The sequence below is a fragment of the Sceloporus occidentalis genome, unplaced genomic scaffold, assembly GCF_023333645.1.
Source record: "Sceloporus occidentalis isolate IW3139 unplaced genomic scaffold, rSceOcc1.0.p SCAF_12, whole genome shotgun sequence".
Lineage (NCBI taxonomy): Eukaryota > Metazoa > Chordata > Lepidosauria > Squamata > Phrynosomatidae > Sceloporus > Sceloporus occidentalis.
In genome coordinates this window covers 11,999,769-12,020,557 of record NW_028316992.1, presented here as the reverse complement: position 1 = coordinate 12,020,557, position 20,789 = coordinate 11,999,769, and the positions used below count along the sequence as shown (strand labels likewise).

The following is a 20,789-nucleotide window of genomic DNA, read 5'->3' as shown; positions in this document are numbered from 1 at the left end:
CTCCTTACCATGACCTGGCAATTTATACTTATCCTCTACTGCCTGTTTTTAAATATAGCTAAGACATCCTATTCTGTTACACTATTAACAGCACATCTTTAGAAGGTTTGCTTAAATAACTGTTATTCTATCAATGTTTAATAATAATAATAACAACAACACAATTTATTTATATCCTGCCTCTCTACAAAATGCAATTAGGGTGACTTACAAGGTTAAAATATACAGTCCGAACCCTCAACCCACCCACCCCCTTAGATTTAAATCCAATTATTAGTCCTGCCTAGAGTAGACTCCAACCTGAAAGCATAAATTTAAGTGTTAGTCCAATCAGAGTAGACTCAGTGAGAACCTGGAAAGTTAACACTTAAGTCCCATTGATTTAGCGGGTTAGACTAGCAGATTTAGGCTTAGGTATATAATGTCTGTTGTACCTACATATTTTATAACATCCTCAAAAGAACTCTAGAAGTTACCAGATTAAGACTACCTTTCAGAAATGATGTTGGTCCTTCACAACAAGGCTTGTTCTTTTTTATGTTTGAGAACTCATAGAATCAGAGAGTTGGAATATCACAAGGATCATCCAGTCCAACTCCTTTCTGCTATGCAGTAAGACACCATTAAAGCAGTCCTAACAGATTACCATTCAATTTCTATTTAAAAAACTCCGAAGGAGGAGACTCCACCACTCTTCAAGGCAGTGTGTTCCCTGTCGGACATCTCTTCCTGTCAGGAAGTTCTTCCTCATTTTGAGGTGGAATCTCTTTTCTTGTAGTTTGACCCGGCCCTAGTCTCTAGAGCTGCAGAAAACAAGCTCACTCCATCCTCAATATGACATCTCTCCAAATGTTTAAGCAGGGCTATCATACTATGTTGAAATTCATTTTGTTAGTTTTGGCTAATTCATTTTGTTAGTTTCTAATCTATCAAGCTCATTTTGAATTCTGATCCTGTCCTCTGGGTATTAGCTACTCCTCCAAATTTGGTGTCATCTTCAAATTTCATAAGCATGCCCTCTAGTCCTTCATCCAAGTCATTCAAAGGTGTTGAATAGTACTGGGCCTAGGACAGAACCCTGTAGCACCCCACTGGTAACTCCAAGATGAAGAGGAGCCATTGCTGAGCACCTTTTGGGTTCAGCTGGTCAACCAATTACTAATCCACCTAACAGTAGCATTGTCTAGCCCACATTTTACTAATTTGTTTGCAGGAATGTTCTAGGAGAACTTGTCAAAGGCCTCATTGAAATCAAGATATGCTACATCTGCAGCATTCACCTCATCTAGCACACTGGTAATTTTATTTTAAAAGGAGATAAGATTAATCTTGCATGAGTTGTTTTTGAGAAATACATGTTGACTTTTGTGATTATGGTATTTCTTTCTAAATGTTTACAGATTCTCTGGTTGTTGTTTTTTTAATGATCTGCTCTAGAACCTTTCCTGGTATTGATGTCAGACTAACTGGGCAAACATTGTTGAGATCTCTTTTTTCTCTTTTTGAAGATGAGGACAACATTTGCCTCCTCCAGTTTGCTGAGACTTCTTCCGTTTTCCAGGAATTCTCAAAGATTATTGCCAGTGGGTCTGGGATTATTTCTGCCAGTTGTTTTAATATCACTGGATGTCGTTCATCTGGCCCTGGAGACTTGAGTTCATTTAGATCAGGGTGGGGAACCTACAGCCTTCCAGGTTCTGACAAGTTACCATTCCCATCATGCGTCACCACCAGCTAAGCTGAAGGAAGTTTTAGCTAGACTCATGGGGGCTTAGTTGTAGCTCCTCTTCTTATGGTGATGCTACATGGATTTAATACACATTTCTTAAATCAGTTTTTCTTAACTTCTTCACTTGTAGTGGCTCTCTTGTTTCCAATTGTATTTAATACCTTCTAAGCATTACAGAAGATCAGTGTGTGCTTAAAATGTTTTATCTTTGTGTGTGATGGTAGGAAACCAAATGCATCCATATGTATTCATTTGGAAAGCATGGCAGTGTCGCCCTTACCATTAAACATGAAAACATCCAACCTGCTAGTCAAGCAAACAGATTAAACTCTGTTAATCCACCTCTTATGCCTTTCAATTAAGTCACTATGCACTGGACTTCCAATATTTGACTATATGCCTATTAAACTTGTCTCTTATTTGGAGAAAGTTGCTCTCAGAGCTCAAGCCCCACAACTCTACTCTTAGACATCTTAAGATGTGACTGGCTGATTTTAAAATACTAGCCTGTGGCTAATTATCTCTCTATTTTCTTCTCTTGAGTGTAAGGTATTTTACATTTTATATTCTCTTTAAATTGACTGTGTGCATATAACAGGAAAGTGCCTTAAGTCTTAGGAAAATTACAGCTATGAAACTAAATAATATAAATACCATTACTATCACTCAATCTCAGTTTCCTATTTGTGAAAGATAAGAATAACCTACCCAACAGCACCACGGAATAACCAGTTGTAATATTCCTGAAAACAAATATCTCAGCTGTCATAGTGCTTTCTCCTTTTCTGTATTCCTTCCTATCATACTACCCCTTCCACTTCTTCCTCTCCCTTCTTAAACTCAGTTCTTGTCCAGGTTCTTTCTCCCACTTTCTTTCTTAATTAATTTTCTTATTGCAGTTCCTAAGAAAGAACCAAGCAATTCTCTAATGATGAGACTGGTAAATATCCTTGATTTCTGCTACTTCCTCCTCCTTATACTGGAGCTTGGCAGCAGGTTCAACCCAATTCTTGCTATCAAGACCAATTATCAATTGCTAGATGATGAAGCAAATTATTTTTGAGCAAATTGTCTACCTACCCATGGATTATAATCTAAGCAGAAGTTTATCAATTCTCATCCATATGTCAAAAGTAATGTTAGGCAGCCACAGACAGAAAGAGCATTCCAACCCTCTCCCACATATATTTTTTTAAACAAGGAAGTTTGGAACTCAAAGACCACAAGTTTCAAATTTTGTTTCAAACATGCTCACAACATCACACAACCTATATAATTTCATATTATAGAAGAAAGAACAACACAGCAATAAACTTGTCATGAAGTATTTCAGCTACACAAATTCCTAAGGGGTGGGAGAAGAAATATCAGCTAACTCAATCATCCTCTCTGACTGCAAGGTAGACCCTCCACCATTCTCAGAAAGGGACTGGATCTTTGAACAGGTAGACTTTAAGACACCTCCTTCCAAGCCACAGATTGCTAACACCACAGTGCCCCTCTTGCTTGCAGGGACTTTAATCCTTTGTTTTCAAAAGTAATTTTTGCAGTGAAAATTTAAGTCTTCCATCAAACAGATGATGTCAAAATTAAGTGTTTAATTCAAATGTTGAAATCCTGGGTCTTGTACTGACATTAGAAATGAATTCCTCTCTTACAGTACCATAGACCTTACTCTTTATGCTAAATGGAAGAGAAATAGTTCTTTTGCATTTTTCTTATTTCCAAGTCATTATTTTGATATTTCAATTAAATTAGAAACAAGAGAACCTACATTATTTTCTGTTATGAAGTATTTTATAAACAGTAGATAGAGTGATTTGTTCAGCCATTTATATCCTCATGATGCATTCATATTCATGTCATTTAATCTTACTACATAGTATCAACCAATAAACCTTGATGAAATGCTTGATTTGATTCTCCAGAGCATCTCTCTATATTCAGTACAGTTGTACTTGTCTAAAGAGCTCATGAAACATTGCCATTTGCCCACAATACAAGTTGTGTCAATGAAATGTCCAACTCTTAATAATGAACATTCATTCTGTACCAAATAGGCTACGTTATTGGCAGAACTCTCTGTTTCAGAGTAACAGCTGTGTTGTTTTAAATAAATAAGTCAGGCATGAGCTTTTTAAAGGCAAGAGACAACATCTCATCACAAGCACTAAGTACTATTGAAACTGACATTCTACTGCTTGATCACTGCCCAGGTTTAAGAACTATTTCACTGTTTTCATAAAAAACAGTGATGACAAAATTCTAACTCATGAAACATCTTTGGCACTAAAAATTTATATATGTATGTAAAGGGACAACATGAAACACATGCTCTGATTACTCACATTTCCCATGTACTCTGACAGAAGATCTTGCAAGGCCTGTCGCACTGCATTACACTCTGCAACTATGCGTTCCCGTCGGTCATCACGTGTGCAGGATGAGTCAGCCATGAGGGCTGCCCCACTAATGATGCTCTCCAGGCGCTCTTCCAGGGAAGGCCTGAAACGTTCCTCACTGAAGTTCAGAGGATCCACAATAATTTGTTTCTGTTAAAAAAAAGTTGTCGAACCTTTCACTACTTTTGAATAGGCTTATAAATTCTTAAGACTATACTAGGGTTACAACTCACACTTGGGCAACCAGTGTGGGAATATTTATATCAACCATTTCCCCAAGGACTTAGTGGAATTCACATTTTCAATCTGTACATCTGAAATATCAATAGAATCCTTATCTACATTCTCTACCATCTTCCTTAGTTAGTCTAAGAAGAACAAAGCAGTACATCACAAACTCAATTTCTTCATGCTTACCAGGCTGTTAAATTTAGCAGAGGTGTGCACCAGTGCACTTTATACCAAGTTAAAACTGTATTAGTAATTTCATTAGTGATATTACAAAATATCTGCACATGAAATATAGGGGTTTGTCAATTCCAGAGCATTCTAAATGTTTCAGGTTAATGAATCAATTAATGTTCATTGTTTTCATACAATGGTTTGTGTGATTCTTTTACTTTATATACTTAAGAAATATTCATTCTGAAGGAAAAAGTTGAGCTTTATCTGATTTTATTTTAGAATCATACAGTGATACATTTCCGATACTTTAAAACCAGGCACTCTTGCACACACAAAAGTATCTTAGTACTAGTTAGTCATAATCGCTACAGAGACTGTACAAAAAAGCCAAATGTGACAAACTTTCCTGCACTTGCACCCCATCCTACAATCAAAATCCAAGCAGCTAAGAATATATCTGCCTTCTCTTTTGCCACTTTGCAGTGCAGGCCAAGAATCATTGAAAAGCCAAGAGGAAGGGAATGCTAAAAACTGTGTTGGACGAAATCAGAAACCTTCTTGAGATGGCACTCCCTAAATGCCCCTTCTTCCTTGGAAAATCTTCAGTACATCAGCATTCTCAATTCCACCTCTGTTCTCACAGGTGTATGTACAACTATACTGTATGTGCCACAGCACTAAATGACTAATTTCTCATATATCCTGATGAGCATTCATAAGGATGCTGTTGCCCAGAAGCAGTGAAACTGCCCCCCTCTCCCATGCCTGGATCATCACTAGTCCCCTATGTCTACAAAAATAGTAAGAATCCAGTTACACCTTAAAGACTAATCTATTTGGCACTCTTCGGTGTCAAGTCTCAATTTAATTAAGTTTTCAAGTGCTACATTCTTTTTGCTTTAAAAGACTAATGCAGCTAGTAACGCTTGGAAATGTTACTTTTACAAGTAACGGAGCAGAACAAAAATTTTCATAATGTATCTCAAATATCACAAAGTTTCATATGGGAGAAAATGTGCTGAGCTCAGACTGTTTAGGGCTTTAAAAAGAATAAGAGTGTCATACAGCAGGCCTAGGAACACAGTGATTCTCTCTCAGACATATACACCTAATTTAATGGTTAAGCATGTCATCCAAGTGTTTTCCAGAGGTAATTTGCTTATCCAATCAATATGGGGAAATGCTTCAAGCAGGTGGGAAAACTGTGAGTGACACACACAAAGATCCAGAGGCAGTAACAACTCTGCTTGGAAAAGGCCTGGACACCTAACAACTATTTTAGTGAAGAACAGTAATCACTGTGGGCAGAAAGACAAGTAAATGCCTTCTGTATAGCCACTGCAAGGGCACACATCAAAGTGACAAAGGGGGTGGTCAAAGAGGAAATTGTCTAATGGAGTTTACTAGTGGGAAGAAAACCCAGGCACTTAAAGAACAACCTGAGCATTGAGCAAGAATTTATGAGGCAACAATAGTTCAGATCAAACACAGACTCAGCCATGATCTATTCTCATCTCCAGGATGACATACATTCCAAATGTTTGGTAGCTCTTACTAGTAAAGTCAGATGTTAAAAACTATGATCATCTGAAAGTCCCTACAGCTACTTGAGCTGCTGTAATAACAAAAAGTATTTAGGATCATGACAGATTGAATGGCCAGAGGGAAAGAGTAACAGGGATTCTGTATCTATAATGGCTGCATAGTTGAAGGAATTTCAGTAATTGTTGCATGTTGTGCAAGCAACATCTGTAGAGATTTCCTTTTCTACATAGCCATGAGAGATACAGGAGTCCTGTTCTTTTTCATCTGGCTACTCTAATGTCAATTGTTCAGGAATAATAGATCAACAGATTAAGAAAACTGATGGCTAGTTTAGGTGGCAAAACTGTTATTATCGGGACAGAGCATGGAAAAGAGAGATATAGGTGCAAGACAGTTAATTTTGTCCACAGTTACTATGACAGCTGCAGTCTGATGCTTAACACAACCCATCTGATTAAGAAAGCAAGGTTTGCTGAGCTCAGTAATGTTTATTGCTAAGTATGTAAGGACATCGTTGCAGGTTATGTATAAATTTAACTAATAAAACTGCATTGTGTAATGTGTAAAACTGCATATACCATATATTCTCATCTGTAAGTCTAAAAATTTATGCCCAACAATTGACCCCAAAATTCCAGATTGACTTATTTATGGGTCAGTGTGGTAATGTGACAGCAGCTCTTTCAGATTTCCCTGCGTTTCCCTGTGAGGAGAGTTTATTTCTCTCTTGAGCCAAGCAGAAAGAGCCCAGAGTGATTAATTGCTATTAGACAAACAAACAGAATCACTGGCTGGCCCTCGCTGTCTAGATGAAGGCTGAAACCAAAGCTGAAACAAACAACCTCAGTTAGTGTCTCTCTTGCCAGGCACAGACATACACACATACACACACTGAAGGAGCCTCCAAATTTTATCCTCAATTTATCCATGGGTCATGCCAAAAACCATAATTTTGGGCCCAAATCCTGCCCTGGACTTATACATGAGGTCAACTTATAGTTGAGTATAGACGGTACCTTACTTTTAATAAAACAATTTGCTATTACAGACAGAGCTCCAACTTCTGCACATTGTAAAATCTAACATTTACCAAGTAGAACAAATTGAAAGTTGAAAAGTTGTCCATTTCCTTATCTTTTTCTGCTAAACGAATGCCTACGCTACCAAGGTTATACAAATAGCAGTTTTACAAAGGTGTAAAAGAATAAGGCAAATAACTAAATATAGAAGAAACAGGAGAAAAGGAGAAAATTATCAAGAATGAAAAAGATGTACTAAAGATGAAAGTTTACACAAGGACGTACAAACAAGAGAGGCTGGATTATCAGGAGAAATATCAAAGAAGAGACTGGAGCACTGAATATGTTATAGAAGACAGTGGGCTAATGTGTACATTAACCTCAGTAGTAAAAAAAAAAAAGGGGGGGGGGGAGACCATGCTTGTCATGACCTATCACTGCTTCCCAGACTAACAGGAATTATTTGGCAATATTGATTTTAAAGTAGGGTTTCAGCTCCTGTTCATCTCTGTGTGTGGTAGTGGTGTGGTCCAGGTTTCTGTTTCTAACACTGATCAGCAAGATACTTTTAGGAAACCCACAAGATAGACACGAAGGCAATAGGTCTTCCCACAATACATCCTTCCCCAGTATACTTTCAAAATATTATTCTGAATACCTTTATAACACAAGCAGCCCATGGACCTCAACTGTTTTTGTGCCCACACAAGGAGCCACTATGCCACCTCTGCTCTACACTTTTACAATAGAGCAGGGGACACAGGAAGACCATGACTAATAATGTTAGACAAAGAAGTGCTTTTTTGGGAAGGAAAACACTAAGTCATTGAGTGATTCTGAAAGGAGCAAGAAGAAGTCATAATACTTTCCACATACAGTAAGCTGTAGGTATTCGCTGGGGCTTGGTTCCAGGACCCACATGGATACCAAGTCCCATTAAATACAATGACATAGTCAAATGGTGCCCCTTATATAAGATGGCAAAATCAAAATTTGCTTCCTGGAAAATAAATTCTATGCCACAGATTGTTGACTGTGTGGATGCAGAATCCTTGTATACAGAGGGCCAACTGTATTCCTAAGCCTGGGCTGCATCCGGTGGTCCCAACACTTTTCTAGGCTCAGGAAGAGGGGTAAGAACTCTGGCCCTCCATGCTTCCTGAAGATGAGAACACTTAGACCCTTGGTTCAAAAGAAAAAGTGAAAGAATGATCTGGTTCAAAGCAGGGAAATCCAGAAAGCAAAAACCTGAGGAACTGAAGTGTGGAAAGTATTGGAAAAGTAGATTAAAGCAGGACAGACTTGAGAAGACAAGGGATCAAGAAAATAAAAGTGGTGAAGAAAAAAGGCCATGGATTGATATTTACACAGGGCTGAGAAACAAGATGAGGTATTACTGGTAAGAAAAGAGAGAATAGGGTGTACTTCACATATTAGCTAAAGGCAGGGGAATAGCTGGTTGTGTCTTCAGGTTTTGTATAAATGTCACTGTGGTGCAAGATAAAAAAAAGTCAGGTTATGGTCTATGTTAAGCTCCTTTTTGTATGAGGGTATGTGCTAGATCATATAGCAAGTCAAGAACTGGTCTTCTCAAGTATCTCCACATATTTTAATCCATCATGTTATAATCCATGTACATGTAACCTGAAACTTCTTAACAGAAAGCTACATGTCCATGATTAGAAACAAATAAATCTATTAGTCTCTCTCTATATATCTTTCTTAAGTATATTATGACTAAAAACCAATTATGCCTACTGTATATATGTATCTATAGGTCAACCTCATGTATAAATTGAGGGAAAGTTTTGGGGCTGAAATTATGGATTTTGATATGACCCAAGGATAAGTCGAGGCTAAAACCTAGGGACAGATAGCAAAGGTTCTATAGGATGAAGCAAAGCAAAACAATGTCAAAACTTACAAAATTCCAGCAGACATAGCTCTCTGTGCTCACTTTTAAGGCTGGATGAATGAGAGAGTAGAAGGGACCAGTGGTTCCAGGGCAGATTATACTCTTTGCCTTTCACCAAGGGATGGTTCCTTCTTTTATTTAATAGTTAAGATACAGTACTTACATTGACTTGTGGATAAGTCGACTCAGGTGTTTTTTTTGGTCAATTTTTTAACCTAAATTTCTAGACATATATGAGTAAAGTCGGCTCTTCTCATATACAGATTTTTTATACATGGATCCAAGCATCCACGGTTTGAAAATGTTCCAAAAAAGTATAAATTTCAAATATCAAACCTTGATTTTCCATTTTTTATAAGGGACACCATTTTGCTATGTCATTATATTTAATGGGACTTGAGTATCCATGGATTTTGTTATACACGGGGGATTTTGGAACCAAAGCCCAGCGTATACCAAGGGTTCACTGTATATACAGTATTATGACTGAAAAGCTGTTTTAGATGTTTCTAAAGTTGAAGGTGTCTGACTCATCCACCCATAAGATAAATACTTTGTTATCTGAGGTTTAAATAGTTCTATTCAATCTTACTACCAACAGGATGCAACATTTAGTACTTACATCAAAGTTGTTAAGTGCATAAGCCAACTCTCCTCCACCACCTTGATGGTGAACTGAGTCCTCAGAAGCTGTTGCTTGGGCTGCATTAGAGATCCCTGTGACTGCCTGCTGCAATTGCTTATAGATCAAATCCCTGTTGGCTTTGTAAGCAGCTACATCTGGATGCTGAAGACATGCTTGAGAAGCAGTGTAAAGTATAGGAATGTTTTTCTGAAGAATTCCTCTGGCTGCAGCCATTTGATCACGATGCCCAATATCTTTTAATTCCTATAACAAAATATTTCAAATAGCAGTATGCTTTGGTTAGAATTTTTTTTTTAAAAAAAATCATGATGAAGTTGGGGATTAGAATTTTCCTTAACTTAAAGAAGGATTATATGTTGTAACTTTGAATAAAATGAAAACCACAGAATTCATTAGATGCAAAAGAAAACTCAATGACCTCCAGAATGAAACTGCAAATATGAAGTCTTAAACACTCAGTTTCCAGAAACAGAAGTTACTGGAAATGTTCTTACCAAATATTTAAGAAAGAGCAAAAGCTTGGCTACTAATAGCCAGCCCCCTGGGACTCAATCATATTTCTCACGGGCGAAGCAGACCAGCAGCTTGAAGCCGATCGGCTTGGGACCGTGGCAACCGCACACTCCACTTTGAAAGTGTGTTGCTGTCGCAATCCTGAATGGGATGCCAGCAAGGAGCACTTTTTCTGAGCTCCTTTTTCTGGTGGCATTGGGCCGCCTTAGGCTGCCCCAACACAGCTTTCATCCAATTTGGGGGGGTGTGTCCTCTGCCTGAGTTTCACCCCCAAACCTAGTGTTCAGCAAATCATTTAGAGTGGCAGTTGGCAGAAAGCTGGTCTGGATCTACTGCTAGATCTCTGGGTGAACTTCAGAGATCAAGATTTGTATTTTTTTTAAAAAAAAACACCAAGCAAAATGACTTCCTAAATTATATTGCTGAAATGAAAAAAAGCTGGGATAATCATGAGTGGTTTTTTATGTAGCAAGACTGTGAGCTGGAACAGACTGTTTGTCACTTCTTTTGGGACTGGTAAAAAGGCGGATTGGGGCCGTAGCATGCAGTTGCCATGGCCCCAATTTGGCTTTCTCAGAGGTGGCTTGAAGCTGCCTCTTCATGGCGGTCTGTTCCACCCCGAGTTCAATTTTGATCCTCAAAACCAATTCCTTCTATATGTAATTTTTTTAACCTACCAGATTCCAGTTGGTGGATCTTAAGGTGGTTTAAAAAAGAGATTCTGTAATCCTTAACTCTGACCATGCTCCCAGAGGACTATATATATAAAAAAATCCTCCCCCATTTATGTTATGAACCAACCATTTGTCTGAGCAGCTCACACAAATTCATGTATATGAGTGATTCGCTTACATGAACATAATAGTATAAAATAGAACACTTATGGCAGATAAGCAGCAATTTCTACAAGTAGGGCACAATGAAAGTGCAGCAATTCCTGTTTACAGAAGTTGCAAATGCATATTACATGACTACTCTTCTATGATAAATTGTTCACATGAATGTATTAACTTGCAAGAGCTGATGTCTGAGCAAACCAGGTAGGGTTCATACATTATGAGTCATCTCCAAGTTTATTCTTTGGCCTATCTTTCTGCAGCAAGGGAGAGTATCTTTTATTCCTTCTACTCATATTCAGAGATATCCTTTATCAACCAAACTTGCTTTCATCTCACAGGACTGCCTCAGTACTCTCATGCCAGCTTCTCCCTCAGTTCGCATTTTGTACTATTATCCAAGTGAAGGGAATAGGTGATTCATTTACTAATGTCAACCTTGCTCAGATTTTTTTTTAAAAAATCTGACAACTAAAAGCAGTATCATATTTTGCATCTTGTTACAAAGTAGTCAACTATTACCATTTTAGAACTGTGGTACTATTATATGCATTATGATATTGTCAAATATTATAATATATATATTACAAATATCAACAAGTGACCACATCTTTGAAAATATGTAAATTGTTACAATACCTGTTGTCTCTTGCCTGCCATTATATTAAGCTTATCCACCTCTGGTTTAAGAGCTTTGTACTGAATTCCTAGATCTTGTTCAGTACCAGCATTTCTCAGTTTTAGGATGCCTTCTTCTACCTAGAAGATTAAATCGGGTTTCAAACCACAATACCATACAACAGTTTAAAATTTAGCAAAAACGCTATATTCAAACAATACAAATGTGTGGTTGTGAACCTTCCCATTAATTTCAAACTTACATGTTCTGAAGGTAAAATATTGACTGGAAATACCAATTTCAATAAGGTATTAATCTGGAGTCAATTTTGTCCAGGATATTGTTTCTAACACTGATCAACCAGATAGTTTGAGGAAGCCCACAGGATAGACATGAAGAGAATAGCTCTTCTGACAACCCATCCTCCCCCACTGTGCTTTGAAAAAGTTGTTTAGAATGTCTGTTATAATATACCAGAGGTGGGCAATGAACATCCACGCACTGTATGTAGCCCCAAACTGATTTAGTACTCACATAAGGGCCACCGTGCCACCCCTGCTTCTACACTTTTACAATAAAGCAGGGTATTCAGGAAGCTCATGACTTGTTATAATGGGGAAATGACTTTTTTGGGGAAGAAACAATGGAGCTTCCAAATTTCTGGTGTGTGGCCCCAGTGGTTCAGGGATAGCAAAGCAGCCCACTGACAACTGCCTATCTGAGATATTTAAAACAGAATCAAGAAAGCTAAAGATGAACTATTACTTACGACTTTAAGTTGCACAAGCAGTTTGTACACATCTGCCATATCAGCCAAAATAAGCAGGCGTGTAACGGCTGACAGGAGGGCACGGGCTGCTCTCACCATGTTCCCACGTTTCACTGAAGAACATGGGTCATCAGCAAATTCTCCAGATGCACTCTTCATCATGTCTCCTATGTACACAAAGTTAGCAGTTATATTCCTTCAGTTCTCACTATCACCATACAAACTACAGTTTATACATCCTGTGGGACCACAGTGGTGATAAAGGACTATTACTAACAAAATCATGTTTAATTACACCTTAAGGAATACATACAACAAAACTAAGAATTTTATTATTACTTTTGAACAGTAAGAACCCAACTGGCAGCACTCTCATGTTACAAAATGGGAAGTAAAATAATTTCACTTCCATGGTCTTTAAAGTAATATATATTAGAATCACACAAGTACAGGTTGAATCTTCCTTATCTGAAATGCTTGAGACTAGAAGTGTTTTGGATTTTTTATTTTTTTTAATATTTGCATATACATAATGGGGTATTTGGAAATGGGATCCAAGTCAAAACATGAAATTCATTTATGTTTCCTATACATCTTATACACATAGACTGAAGGCAATTTTATATATAATATTTTTAATAATATTGTGCATGAAACAAAGACCTGGTACAGACGGGCAAAAAGCACCATCCTGCAGGCAGGGTGAGGGCTGAGCATCCCCATGCTCAGAACCCTCCCTGTGCTGCCCAAACAGCGCCACGCCAAAGGGTCGTGATCAAGCCACCTGGCAGCAGCTGTGACACCTCTTTGCAAACACAAAAAGGAGCCAGAAAAACCTGGCTCCTTTTTGTGCTCTGCGGAGGTTGGATTGGTGCCGTGGTGTGAATTTGCCGCAACACCGATTTGGGGCAGAAAGGGGTGATGTTTCGCTGTCCTTTCCTGCCCGTCTGCACCGGGCCAAAGTTTGTCAACACTGAACTATCAGAAAGCAAAAGCGTCACTGTCTCAGCCACTGATGTGGACAATTTTGCTGTATTTCAGAAATCCAGATGAGGCTCAACTTGTAGTTATTTTGTCAGAAGACTCAAGTCCCCCTTTTAAAATGAATCCAACATTATGAAAAACTGGGAAACTTCATGCATCAGATTTTTTGAGTGATATAAAATGCAAAGGAACTTTACTTGAAATAACATTTGGTATTTTATACCATTCTTATAAATTACATGGGTCAAGATCATCACAAGAAAGTATATAGTTAAGATTTCGGTTTACAAAAGACTATTACTACAGTTGCCCCTCCTTTCTTCCAGACTTGGGATCCGCATTCTTGAATACGCATGGAGGAACAACCTCCATTATCACCAATGGGGCTTGAATACTTGCGACTCTCCATTTCTGCGGAGGGCTGGGTGGGCGCAACGGATCCTCCGCGAAAACAGAGAGTCAACTGTATTACATCTATAAATAGTGTTTTAATAGTTACTAAAAATGAAACAGAATATTGACAATGCTCACTTTGTGACCATGGGTTTGTCATCCATCATTGGAATTACTTAAAAACTAGAACTTTTCATTATCAATCTAGAGGTAACATGATTCTTGTAGGTTGGCTAACTTTTGTGAACCATTTCACAGGGATGGTGCAAGAAGCAAATAAAGCAAATGAGGCGCCACATCTTAAAGCCACACTACATACCTTGTTTACGGACATCTTCCACAGCTGCCACCAACTCTTCCTTAAGAAATTGACTCTCCTTTGCAATTTTATCCCCCTTTTCCAAGAAATTCTCTGTTGCTTGTTCAACTGATGCAGCTAGAACATGAGCTTTTTTAGACCGACCTCTCTTTTTATTGGAAGGGCCCTTGTTACTGGTATTGACCAATGTTGTAACCTAGAAGTAAGGATTACATGATACACATCAACTGATGAACTCCTGACAACTTTACATGGTGAAACTCCCATGCTAACGTGAAACTAAATCCAAGTGTTAGTCCCAACTCAATTACACTGCAGCAATGGAACTGACAGAAGTGTTGCCTTGCCAAGTTTTCACTGGGTCAAAAGATTTACTCTTGTTGTGAGTAACTATTGAATATAGATCATGGTTCCAAACTAATTGTTACAACAAAGATTACAGTTTCACTAACACCTTCAGGTTTTAGGCAATTAACTTCAGCAAAAACCATAAGAATGTTTTAAGAAGCCAATATGAAAAACAGGGAACATGCAACATACCCTTGTTTAATTTATGCATCCAATTTTGCTCTTGCTTTGAATTTCAGGTTTCCTATCAGTGCTAGACTTTTATTCAGCAACAATGACGTCCATAAAGGTTTGAAAGAATTTTAAATACTGTAATAAAATCTTTATGCCAATGCTGAAATTATAACTGAAGATGAACAACGTAGTCTTTCTGAATAGGAAATGAGGGCTTGCCAAGAGTATTCCTCCAGTTGCAAGCTATTCTTGTTTTCTTCTCTTCATTCATACATCTGCTCTCTGATTTCCTCTATTCTAATACTGTCCAAGTTTAAATTTGCTTATTAAAGCTAGATACATTTTATCTGTTCTCACTTTCCCCTTCAAGAAATGCTCACAACTTGTCTTCTTTCATGTTTTCCCAAACTTGGGCACGTTACAGACGGGCCCATGAGGCGGCATCATCGCGCTGTGATTACGTGCGAGGGGCGGCACTTCCTGATGCGCCTTGCCCCTTGCGCGTAATGAGTGCGTCAAAATGGCGGCACCCTATACAGATGGGCACCGCCATTTTGACCTCACGGACGCACAGCGTCCTGACGTCGCACCCCGGAAGAGACACCGCGAGTGCGGACTTTGGCACTCGTGGTGTCACTTCCGGGTTGCCGGAAGGAGCACGATTTTCACGCTCCTTTTTTGCAGTGCTGAGGAGTTGCTCAGTTTGGCTGCTGTGACTCCTCCGCGCTGCAACCATATACAACTTCTTGACTTGCCAGTGAATAAGAATATGTACCATCTAACAGGAAACATTTTAACAGGCAACAATTTTAAAGGAATTGAACACTCTGTTTCCAAAAACATGTTGATCTGATAACTTACTTTCCTAATTACTTCTTTAAAGTTGCACTGGGATGGTGATAAGAAACAAAACCCATATACGTTTTTAAAAATTGCTGCACACATTCAAGGACACTGAGTAAGACAAACTTACAGAGTAAGTACCCAAATGCTTTAGAAGCAAACACTGATAAAGGTCAAGGAGTGGGAATTTTCATGCGGTAAGCATTAATGATTTGTAGGTTGCACTACATATTTACAAACCAAGTATATTGTGCAGCTCTGTCCTCCAAGTCTCAATGGATTATCATAGTGAGATATAAACTGACATCTCCTGGAACTTGATCATAATTCAGTAGTAATATACCAGCCTGAGCTCCCAGTATTAAGCCCATAATTTCTTGTAGGATATACTATCCAATTAGATCAGGGTTGGGGAAAAAACAGTTTAACAAAAAAACAAAACAAAATTGAACAGCCAAACAAACAGGGTTTTTTTTTAATTTGTATAAACACATTTTTTTGCATTAATGTGTAAGACTACATCAATGTAGGACTAAACCAGAAAATTAAATAGCAAAATGCAATTCAGATATTATAGCTTACATAATAATAATAATAATAATAATAATAGTAATAATACTAATAATAAATCTTTTAAAAATTCTCTTTTAAAGCAAGTTGTTTTGGTTGAATTTATATTAATTGAAGGCTTTGTTTCTGAATGACATTTCTTGCACAATAAAATAAAGCAATTAAAAAGAAGCAACTGATACTGGTCTAACAAAGGCCAATAAACAGTTAAAGTTAAATGTTTAAATTCAGTCATTGCTGTTCCTGTAAGAAGGTTGAAAAATAGTAATAGCCAGACTGTTTAAAAAAAGAACAATCAATTAAAAAAACTGGAGTGTTTTTTTTTTAAAGAAAGTCATCTGGCTTCAATCAAACTTTAAGCCATGGTTTAAATCAGCCAACCCTGATATAGATATAATGATCACAATTATTTCTCTCATGATTATCTTTGTACAGAAGGGCACTCTTGACATTCTTTGGAGTAGGGTTAGCGAGTCTGATTTATGCAGATGCAACATTTCATAATTGCTTAAGCATGGCTAGAGATGAGAGCTGGAATCCTGATGACAACATATGCATGTGTAAGTCGTTTGCACATGTAGTTTATAGGTGTGCATGCCTATGTTCAGACTGAGTGTGTGCTACTCTTCCGTAGCCCTTTGTGTAATGTTCAAAACCTTCCCTCAGCAGCTGTCAGGCCTGCTGGAGGGAAGGGGAGAAGGGGTGGCAGTTCAGAAAATGCAGCTATGAGGGAAAGGGATATAAGGGTGCAGATCATCAGTGAGCACACTTTCCTTTCTTTCCTACTCTCAGCTAAAGTGAGCTGGTTTATCACCATCTCACTTGCCTCCTGTTGCCATTGTCAGGGCTTCACAGCTGTAGTGGTCATGGGAGGTTTTGGACTGGGCACAGCAGGGATTGGCAAGTGTGGAAGGGATGTGACTGCCATCTTGTCCAGGTTTTGGGTGTCTTTTGTTTTATTTGGGCATGGGGAGGGTCAGTGGAAGCAAACCACTGCATTTACATCTGGTTTTCAGACCAAAGGTGACCCCAAAATTGGGGCCGTTTTAAAAAAAAAAAAAAAACTGGGTCTGGGGGCTTTGGGAATCTTCAAGGGTTCTGCATGGGGGTTCCAAAGCTAGAGGCAGCCTTGAGATTCCCTTTGCCTATTACTAGACTAGAGTATATCCCACTGTGGCCTGCCACCACTAAAAAGAAATATGGAGGATCTTACCTTAAGTGTGCCAGTTCATGCTTCTCCCTCCTTCCTCCCCATGCTAACTACAGTAACTACCTGTGATAATTAGTGTTTGTGTTGAATACTAATCTTAGTTTTAAAGCAGACCTTGAAACTTCTTAAAAACACTTTTAATCTCTAATGCTAGCTATAGTAGCTTCTGATATCCACTGCCAAACATAGGAACATTCAGTTCTATGCAGAAATTACTACCAGTCACAGGCAGCGCTAAAAAATGATGGGAGAATTCAGGGAGGAAGGTGTCTATCAAGTAGTGCATACAAGCCTATTCAGTGTTCAGCCATACTTATGTACGATGAACCAAGACTTCTTAGATGCATCTAAAATTCATGAAATTAACTCTGATTACAGTAGTTATAAATAATTTCCATGCAGTTAAATGGGGCTTCAAGTCAACTAACTTGTTTGAGATCAAGGATCTCTCTTTGACTTTTGTTCATGTGTTTGACAGAAAGTCAGTCATCCAGTATTTTTAAGTAAGTAAGCTTTGCTTAATTCAATCAATTTCTATTAAGATCAGACTTTATTTTAAACTTGGATATTTAATTAACTCTTCATGCATTTAAAAATGCTTTTTTGTTTCAAAAAAGCTGGACGTGTTATGAATTCTAAAGATCATTTCCTTATACACTGTGGCATCAAACTAACTTAACTGGTGAGTAAAGATCTGAACACAGAACAAATGTTATTCATACCCTTGCCAACCCCAATGAGCTATAAATGACTAGTCAACCAATACAATTCAACGATTGCCTTCAGTACAACATTGCAGAGCTAGAGAACATAAATAAAAGGCAAAGCAGTACCATACAGAGTGACCATTACCTGTGTGACAAGAGGTTCTAGTAACCTTTCAACTGCCAGAGTTCTTATCTCCAGGCTCTTTGGATCCCATTTGAAGTTAACGTTTCCTGCATTAATGGCAGTCATTTCTGAGGAAAGAAAAACATTGTGTAATTTCATTCTTATTACTATTTTCCGTGCAGCATAACCTAGGCCCATGTACTCACAAGATGCGCTGCCTTCAAAGGGACTTATCCCAAAATAAGTGTGCTTATTCCAAAATAACTGGGCACAATGACAGAACCTTCTGTTCACTGATCCTTTGCAGGCTGATCAATGAAACCTAGATCATAACATTCCACAAGCAAAGAGCTGTACCTTGAAAGGGAAAGTTGTAGAGGACAGATGCACAACTTAACCCACACCACACAGGGCATGCGTATGTACAAAAATATTCATAATCTTTACTCAAACTGTCCTGCACCAAAAAAAGAACACCCAACTTTGTACTGGAAGAGTAAGATGCAACACTTCATGAGGAAAGGAGCACAGGAGGGAAGGAGTTTGCTCTGTACTTCGACAAGGTGTGGACTGAGTTTCCAAGGTGGCCCAGATCCACAGTGCTTTGAAATGGACATGCAGCTGTTTTAAAGCTATTATGGCTAGCACTTTGGAAATGTTACTGTTTCATGATACTTCTGGAAGGGAAAGTATCTTCCAGAACTTTCAGGAACAGTCTCTCAAAAGCTTCTGCCCCCTTTTTGCACCACAGAACCAAAAACAACCAATGAAGTCAATTTCTCACAACCACATCTTGCTTACTTATGGCTGTTCACCACAGACCTGCTGCTACTGCAGCACTCCCCAGCTCATACAACTGCTGGAAATCTGCAACTAAAGATACCACTTGTTAATATAAATACAGCTCCTCAGGTGACTATCTACCCTTCAATGCTCCCTTGCCTTTTTTACTTCCCTATGTTGTGTTAACATGGCAACCTCTCAATCCTGTTCTTTAAAGACCTTTGAATTATCCTTATCACTTCTTTTGCTTCAGACCCTCCTTTCCATAGCTGCCCACTCTGTCCTCCTTTAATCCTTCCCTTGCATTTTCCAAGCACCCAGCCACCTTGCTTCTGGTTTTCTTATCGTATTGCTTCCAGTAGTGACCAAATATAGTAAACTTCATTTGCAAAAATTTGTATAGGGAAAACTGCATCAGCAATCCTGAATATGCTTCAGAGATTTCTCAACATATGTGTATCAGCCCAAGAGGAAGACAACTGCTGCTGAACAGGAATAGCTATCCAGTGATGTCATCATTCCACTCAAACGCCTCAAACTTTTGTTCTTCTTCCGTGCCACATTCATTTCAGTCACAGTGAGTACAGCAAAACAAACTCATACACCGATGAACACAGCAGTTTTGGCAGGAGGCCTAGATGACAATTAAATTACTACATTAATGGAAGTACTGTACTTGTTTAGTAGACTGCATACCAGACATTAATCATCCTATCTAGAGAACGTCGATTACACAATATCACACACACTAAGCAGAGCCTGCAACAAATAATGAAAGAAAGTATGGCAACACATGCTCTTTAACGCCATTTATTGAGTACTACACATTAAACCAAGGGCACTGGATGGAAAAAAAATGGTAAATTATTTCACAGTGAAGCAACTGGGCAGGGCAGAGTGGAAAAGAAGGAGGGGTAATTCTTAAAAGAAAGCACATAGGCAAGTACCCCCATACTATACTGTGTAGGGCTATCCATTTGTATTATCACAAGTGTGAAAACTGAGGACTGCATTTGTGAGGGGCAGGGGGAAACGATAAGTGGGTCAAGTTTACTAGCAATAATGTTAGCTACACTCACATTTACAGATGCAATCCTAAGCATGCATATCAGACAAACATTAGGTGAGTTCAGTGGGACTGTTTAACAAGTTAATGCTGTGCTTAGGATCAGAGTGAGGCATGCACTGTTTGGGTTCTCTTGACAGCCTGGAAATCTACTGAATGCCAACTCATTTAGGATGAGCCAAGGTCCCAGCTCTCTTAGATTGCTCTGCTTACAGCGGGAGACGCTAAACAAGGAAAAGGACTTTGTAAGCAGGAGCTGGCTTTCTGGCTTGTTTTACTTGTGGCAAGCCAGGAAAAAAAACAACAACCAAGATTAGTTCTATGAATAGTTGTCTGCCTTGCTGGAGGAGAGACAAGCCAGTGAGCAGGCCCCATGCCAGATTTCATGTCATGATGAACAAGCCACAAATCAAAGGTTAGCAAAAGACAACAAGGTAGGATGGACAGGATGGAGTAAGAATTGGAAAACTCCCCAGTATCTGATCTTCCAAGAGATTTAAATTCTCCAAAACCTAGAGAAGTTATACAAGAAATAAGGCTAAAGAGAAGATAGCGCAGCACAGTGTCACACCTCTTCCAAGAGACTTATCTCACAGTACAAAGACTCAGGGGATCATTTTCCAGTCTACTCAAGGTGAAGTAGCATTCTTCAGCACTAGATACATCCCACATCTGAGAATTTGACACCAGTGCTTCAGAAAATAATATACAAGTTTCAAGATTTAATGAGTTGTAAGATACTTTTGAGGCTAGCACATAGGAGTCTGAAATAATTTCAGTCTTTTCAGACTATGTCTGTACTAGTACTGAGTGTTTTATGAAGTACAGCCAGGTAGCAGAGAAGAACTTCCCTCTGCCCCAACCTGTCAT

The 20,789-nt window shown here is 38.5% G+C and overlaps 1 protein-coding gene across 3 annotated transcripts in view; it reads right to left on the bottom strand.

Moving 5' to 3' along the window:
• CTNNA1 (catenin alpha 1) overlaps positions 1 to 20,789 on the bottom strand; it is a 92,235-nt gene that overhangs the window by 64,267 nt on the left and 7,179 nt on the right. For all 3 annotated transcript variants that reach the window (XM_089478071.1, XM_089478069.1, XM_089478068.1), the window contains 6 exons: positions 18,092 to 18,198; positions 14,095 to 14,290; positions 12,399 to 12,565; positions 11,650 to 11,769; positions 9,638 to 9,904; positions 4,078 to 4,281 (listed from right to left, as the gene is read on the bottom strand). In XM_089478071.1, coding sequence (XP_089334197.1) covers positions 4,078 to 4,281; positions 9,638 to 9,904; positions 11,650 to 11,769; positions 12,399 to 12,565; positions 14,095 to 14,290; positions 18,092 to 18,196 — 1,059 coding nt within the window. In that variant the 5' untranslated portion in view covers positions 18,197 to 18,198. The remainder of the gene's footprint in view (positions 1 to 4,077; positions 4,282 to 9,637; positions 9,905 to 11,649; positions 11,770 to 12,398; positions 12,566 to 14,094; positions 14,291 to 18,091; positions 18,199 to 20,789) is intronic.